The sequence below is a fragment of the Sitophilus oryzae genome, unplaced genomic scaffold, assembly GCF_002938485.1.
Source record: "Sitophilus oryzae breed Bouriz unplaced genomic scaffold, Soryzae_2.0 scaffold_1521_pilon_pilon, whole genome shotgun sequence".
In the NCBI taxonomy this organism is placed as follows: Eukaryota; Metazoa; Arthropoda; class Insecta; order Coleoptera; family Curculionidae; genus Sitophilus; species Sitophilus oryzae.
In genome coordinates, this window is record NW_022146194.1 from 134,227 (window position 1) to 141,312 (window position 7,086).

The following is a 7,086-nucleotide window of genomic DNA, read 5'->3' on the forward strand; positions in this document are numbered from 1 at the left end:
GTTTCTGTCGCTACTCGGCGAAACTATCGCAAAAGTCAATTTTTACTTTCATCCACATCCCATAGGGAGAACTTTTTCTATGACATTGTATATTTCAGCAAAATTACCATCATCGACAATATTATAACTACCGTATGATCGAATAAAAACGGCGTCAGCGATGGCTATGAAATGAAGATCGCTGTCATTTTATATGTGGCTTCCAAGCTAACTGGACGCCGTTTTTATTCGATCATACGGTATAAACTCTACTAAATTTTTAGCCTTCTACTAATTACTAAATGTTCCAGGACATTAATTCAAATTATTTTATGAGAGTCTCCTATAAGTAAATTGGTAATTTTTCTCTTCCTGGAATTTATGACAATAGTGTCAATAACCATTAAGCATTCGATATTATCTCCAATTTAAGAATTCGAATATAATGAATGAGTATTAACGAACAAAAGTATAATAAATATATAAAACTAGTATTAGTGTAGCAATTTATCGATTCTTGCAGAATAAAAGTAAATATTCAAATATTAATACATTTTTCAATTACAGAAATATTTACTTATATTATACATAAGTAAATATTTCTTGTACCATTTAAGAAGTGTGTTTTAGAACATACGTTTCAGTTTTTTTTTCTAAAACTTCCAAAAAAATATATAATTGTCATTAAATAAAGTTTTAAAAAAATTAGGCTACCCAGGTTCATTAAGAAAAATACTCAAGGAATTTGTTTTTTATAGATATATTCGTAATACATACACTTCTAAAACATTAACTAAATTTGAACATTCCTATTTTATTATTTAATTTTTTTTTATTAATAATTAATATAACTTTTGGTTTAAATAAAAAGACAGTTACAAGTTTTTTTTAAACTGCACCCCCCCCATTTTTCTATGCAGATTTGGATTCACCATAAAATTTTGCATATAGTACCGTATGATCGAATAAAAACGGCGCGGCGTCAGCGATGGCTATGAAATGAAGATCGCTGTCATTTTAAAATTATATGGGAAATGTCATCGATTGTCATTTCATAGCCATCGCTGAGGCCGTTTTTGTTTTGAAAAATGTTTATTTTTTAAATCTGTATCTAAACGAAATACTTATAATATACAGGGATAGAGCATTTTAAATAAATTTATTGCGATTTTAGGGACGCCATAAAAAATACACTCTAAGTTTCCTTGGGGATTTATTCTGTAAAATATAGCTAAGTATTTATAAAGTTATATTCACTCTAATTTTTAACGATTTTTCAGATGTAGAGTTTTTAATTAAAGTTTTAGTAATTAAGAAATCGAATGACAAAGTTCCCGATACTGCTCCATCGTAGCTACGCCCATGTATATTATATTAATTATATGTTTATATATATATTAATACAATCACTTAAATACAATATGATCAAAAAGTTTTATAATAGAACGTTCATTACAGGGGGTAACGAGCAAAAATTATGGGCATAAATTGCATAGGATTTTATAAGTTATAGCTTGCTTGATCATAAAACCTGTTGCTCATACGGTATATAAAACAACTGTCACAAAAAGTTCTGTAGGTTATATATTATAACGTGTACAAATCTAGAAGAGGTAATTTTTACGCGTAAGTTTGCATTAAATATATTGTAATTTTTAATATAAAGTATAAATATTTTTTTAAAAATTAAAATTTTTATATATGTGTTAATGAACTAAAATTACGCAGCGTTAAAAGTTAATGAGAGAGATAAGTGGAAACTGACCGTCAAACTAAAAAATAAGCAATTGTTTGATTTATTAATTGGACCCCCGAGAAGGGAAACGAAGGCGAACACCACCATGCGTCGTAATCCACCGTTGTCTGCGTTCAAAAATGCAGCATCCCTTCCTGGCCCCCCACCCCAGCCGATGGGCCAAGATCCCGGCCAGCCCATTGGCCGAGATCGGCCTATGCGAAGTTGCGAACTATACACGCACGGCGGACCTCCGAAATTAGAGCCGGCCCGGCATCAGAGCGCTTCAGTTGCCGGCTGACCACTAGAACGTGAACAAGTCGTAGAATTCCTGAGATACCTCGACGCGCCGCCGAAAATTTTCGTACTCGTCTTTAGTGAAACGGAATGGAGAGCGCGTCGCGGCCTAATCAGGGCTAGTGCCCTGCTTGGATAATGTCCACTTACAAGGTCGGCTTATTCAATGAATCTCGATCAAGTGCACCCGCGAATATTCGGACTTTGAACATGTTATGACACTAGACGTGTGACCGCTGTATTTTTTGTTTGCTTTTTTATTGTTTTTTTTTACGTCGCTTCGGTTGGACTAAGCGCGAGTGTGGCAGTTAGTTAGATGGCCAACAGCGGTACCGTTCAACAGTTCCAGCAGCCATTCCAGTGCAAGGATTGTGGACTGGTCTTAAATTCGGCAGAATCGTTAGATGTACATCTCCAGTACCATCACAAGGAGACGCTGATGCAGCAGTGGGCCGGCACTGGCAGCAAAATAACACAAGGTGACGAGAAAAACAACAATATGACCAAGCTTGCTGCAGCTATTAAACGTGAGTTCCCAAATTCTAATTCGGTGGCGGCACCAGCTGATAGCTCAGACTCACATAAACGTAGTCCTGAATATCATCGTACCACGCCAGAAGGGTCCTTTGCTCAACCTCCCACACCACAAAGCTATCACAGTGGCTCATCTGAATACCAGAATTCTGCATTTTCACCAAATTTCCAAAATTTTCCTGCAAAAAGTGAAGGTAACTCTCCTGTAACCCCACAACAACCACCTCATTTTCAAAATGCTTTCTCGAATTTTGCTGAACAACAACAGCAATTTTACCCACTTCAAGATACATCTAGCAGTTATGGAGATATAGCAATACCCAATCCAACAGTACATAACAATTTAAGATACCACCCTTATGTACAGCAATTCGAAAGGCCTAAATCTCAGTGTGGTGTACCATCAGCTAGTCCTGCATATCCACCACAACCGACACCATCCCCTAGTCCGAAGCAATGCGATAAATGTGGTTATGTTTGTGAATCAGGAGCTCAACTTATAGAACATACGAATCTTAACCATTCCAACGCACATCCAGGTTCCCAACAATACAATCAAGGTAATCAACACTTCATGTTTGAGCAACAATCCGCCATCAAGGAAGAGGAATGTTCTCAAAGTGAAATATTAGACTTAGACTCTCACAAAGTTGTTCATCCGGTTTGGCCTCATGGCAAAGAAGAAGAAAAGCGTACCGATAGCGGGCCGGCGCCACATTCAGTATCCTCCCTTCTGAATACCTGGTCTACGGAGCATCAACATCAGCAACCCGGTATGTATCAAACTGATCATGGTATGTACTTGAATGATTCTGGTGACCACAAGATATTTCCAAACATAGCCGAAAATAAGATGTTTCAGCCAGGTCAGAAAATATTTCAACCACACCAATTAAGCAATCAAAGTTTTATGAATAGCGGTGTATCTTCATCTAGTACTGAATTGGGTCAACAGAATTATAGACCATTTGAACATCTCCCCACTTCAGGTACTCCGGCCATATCTAGCAGTCAAGTTGCGCAGACTCCCGCGCCAAACTCTGCTGCTCCTACCCCGCCCAATGCCAAAGGCACCAACTGGAAATCGAATGAAGCTCGTAGGCCAAAAACGTATAACTGTAGCGCGTGCAATAAATGGTTTACTAGCTCGGGGCACCTAAAACGCCACTACAACACCACCCTGCATAAAAACGCTGTTAAAGCTAGTGGCTTACCAGATCCAGCCTCCTTACCAATCAGTGCGCATCATCACCCATCAAGAGACTCTGCTACTAGTAAAGATGATTTAAGGTCGCATTCCGATAGTCCTCGAGAAGACTCTCGTGGTGAAGACAGCTCATTAAGTTCTTCTTTCGAAGGGCGAAATTTGCCTGGATTGTTGCATAATTCATATGATAGGCAGGGTGGTCCAAATTTGCATCACGGCCCTCCCGGCCACTCACCTCTTGGACAACATCATGCCTCTCTTAACAACCCAGGTACCATGATGCAAGGTGCCGGATTTACCAATGGCGGTTCCCCAAACGGGGAGGCGGGCCTCTCGTCCCCGGAATCGAGGGGCCTGCTATCTATGGCACCCGGCTCGCACGGTTTCAATATGATGCCGCAAGCGCCTGTATTGCCGGCCATGGAGGCCTCCCAATTCCAGATGTACCCAAACGGGTCGGCCCCCCACGTTACGCAAGTTATGGCTATCACCAGCAACAATACTACTGGTGAATTGCATTTTATCATGCAGAACGATAATCAGCCATTGCCCAGCTTTGCGCAACTGCAAACGCGCCGCTTTAGTGGCGGTTTTGCGAACGTGGGGGGCCTGGAATCGGTAACGGTTCCTATTTCCACCTACTACACTAATGAAGATTTTGAGACGCACGAAGATATAAAGCCCATATTACCCAAAGCCAGCATTAAAATAGAGAATACACTGTCGAACGGCGAGCTGGTACAAGCGTCCCATACCCAAGAGATAGATCAATATTCCTCTAGTTGTGAAATACAATACTCGCCCACCGCTACAAATAACAACCATGATGTCAGTGGGTCAGTACTTTATATAAATGGAGTACCTGGAGGCATGCACGTTTTACGCCAGCTCTCTGTGACTACTGATGCGCAAGGTGAAAGTAAAGAGAATTTTAATGTTGGGCCGGGCAGCAACAGTCCTAGAGTCAGTTCAACCGTTGCACTACAAGATGAGAGCAAAACCAAGTGCTTCGATTGTGACAAAGTATTCAATCGGCCATGTTATCTTACTCAGCACAACAAGACCTGTCACAATGGAGAAAAGCCATTTAAGTGTGCACGATGTGGTAAACGTTATGCCACTCAACAGATATTTGAAGAACATACCAAGAAACATGTAGGGGACAAGCCACATAAATGCGACGATTGCCCAAAAGAATTCAATCACAAGACCGATCTACGTCGTCATAAATGCTGCCACACGGGTAAGAAACCGTACGCATGTTCTATTTGCGGAAAGGGTTTTATTCGTAAAGATCACATGGTAAAACATATGGATACGCACGCACGTAAAAAGGATAAACTCAGTGCAATGAGGAACTGAGATGAGCGTCCATCTCACAATTCCAGCCTTTCGCTCTTTATTCTAATAGATATTAGAAATACTTTTTATTATTGTTGTATATATTCGTTTTATTTTTCAGGGATTTATTTATATATTTGACTAATCATTTCCATGATTCTCTGCAAAATCGCTGGATTATTTTTTCCAATTCAGTAATTTTTTACAGAATCTAAGACCATGCTTTTGCACGGTCTAATTTGCTCAAAGACGTTGATTTATTTATCTCAACAAAACTAACAGCAATACCTCATTATACTCAGATATAAGAATAGATATGATATTTATATATTAACAAGAAAAAAATATAAAATTAAGAGTAAATGTCAATGTACAAATCTCTAGATTCGAGTTTTAAAAGCAAATGGTTATAAGAATTAAAACTATAGTCGAATACACATTCGAATATAGTAATGGCCTCCAAACAACGCAGCCGAAACTAATATCTTCTGCGATGTTTGGACGCTTTCTTTTCACAAGTAATAAAAATAAACTATTTGCAATAAAGTTAATATGATACAACGCAAATTTTGATATTTGTTTTAATGTAAGCGTGAGTCGTTTTGTATATAAGTATTTTGTTGTCAATAGGTAATTTATATATTTTACAGAGACAATTTCAACTACCTCGTTTTAAACTAATGTGCCACTTTGTTTTGATATCCAATATGTGCCAAACTGTTTTATACCGAAAATTTTAATTTATTCAAAACCCACAATTAAAAGATCAATCAGAACTATTATCACTATTTTAAAATGTAGATTTAATGAAAAATATTAAAATTTTCGGTGAAATAAATTATATATATTTTTTTTTCTTAATTTAAGATAGTCTACTCACTTCTAGTGCAATTTGTATAATACTTTTAAGAGTGGTTACGTTATTAGTTTTTAGGAAGCATTTTCTGTAACTTGCACTGAATTATCCTCGTCTAAAAATATTTTTAATAACGAAAGTCGCACTATTCAGAAAATGCCCCCGAATACTAAAATAAATATGTTATAAAACTAATGATTGTTTTGTTAAAATAATTGTTTTTAGTATTAATGATTCGACATTGTATATTTTTTTATGTTTTTACTGTATGATGGAAAACTATCGAGTGCGAAATTTGACTACATTTTTGTTGAGACTGAATTTGATCTGAAATTGATTGTAACTGTATATTTTATTAATACAAAATTTTTTTTCGCTCATAATTTTTTTGAGCATTATTTTAACACTTTATTATATTTAAATTATTCCGTTTGAGTTTATTCTCACTATTTAAATTTGATCGTGATTATTTGGTGTTAAAATCTTGGCAATTGAAATAAAGAAGTTTACAGAAGTATTTCATTCCTGTTGTTTTATTCAAGGAACACCCCCTTCCCTAAAAGAAAATAGCTCACATCTCTTTAGATTTTTTTACCTTTTTTCTAAATTTTATAGGTATATTAAAAGCAAATTTCTAAATTTTATAAATATATTAATAGCATTTTTTTATTTTTAATTAATTCAAATTAACTAATTTTTTTTTGATAAAGATAAAATTATACAGGGTGTCCCAGAAATAAGTGCAAATATTTAAACTGGTAGTATAGTTCAACCCCAGAAACACGCCTATGAGGTTTTTTTCGCAAAAAAACCTTTTTGAAAATTCGGAAAACTTTTGAATTCTTTTTTAGTTAAAAAACATAATTTCTTGATAATATGGGAACATAGGTAGTAGATTAAATTTACAAATAAGAAAATCCAGAAAAGATCCAGTGGTTCTCAAAATTTGAGCAAAAAATAATTTTTTTGGAAATGTTGAAAGTAAAATAACTCCGCTATTTTGGACTTATTGAAAAACCATAAAGAGAAAATATGTTTCTTTTATTATTATATTATTAATTTGTTTGGTTTGGTTTGATTTGCTCATATTTTATAATAACTAAAATTTAACATGCTTTTTGTTTTTAAAAAGTTAGA

General features: G+C 35.8%; 1 protein-coding gene across 1 annotated transcript; it reads left to right on the plus strand.

The window, feature by feature from the left end:
• The first annotated feature begins 1,966 nt into the window (after positions 1 to 1,966).
• Positions 1,967 to 6,471, plus strand: LOC115878654. The gene has a single exon (XM_030895198.1). The coding sequence runs from the start codon at positions 2,328 to 2,330 to the stop codon at positions 5,112 to 5,114; it is 2,787 nt and encodes a 928-aa protein (XP_030751058.1). The 5' UTR covers positions 1,967 to 2,327; the 3' UTR covers positions 5,115 to 6,471.
• The last annotated feature ends 615 nt before the right edge of the window (positions 6,472 to 7,086 follow it).

What these genes read in the sequence shown, in the direction of transcription:
- LOC115878654 (XM_030895198.1), top strand. Translation starts at nt 2,328, where the DNA reads ATGGCCAACAGCGGTACCGTTCAACAGTTCCAGCAGCCATTCCAGTGC.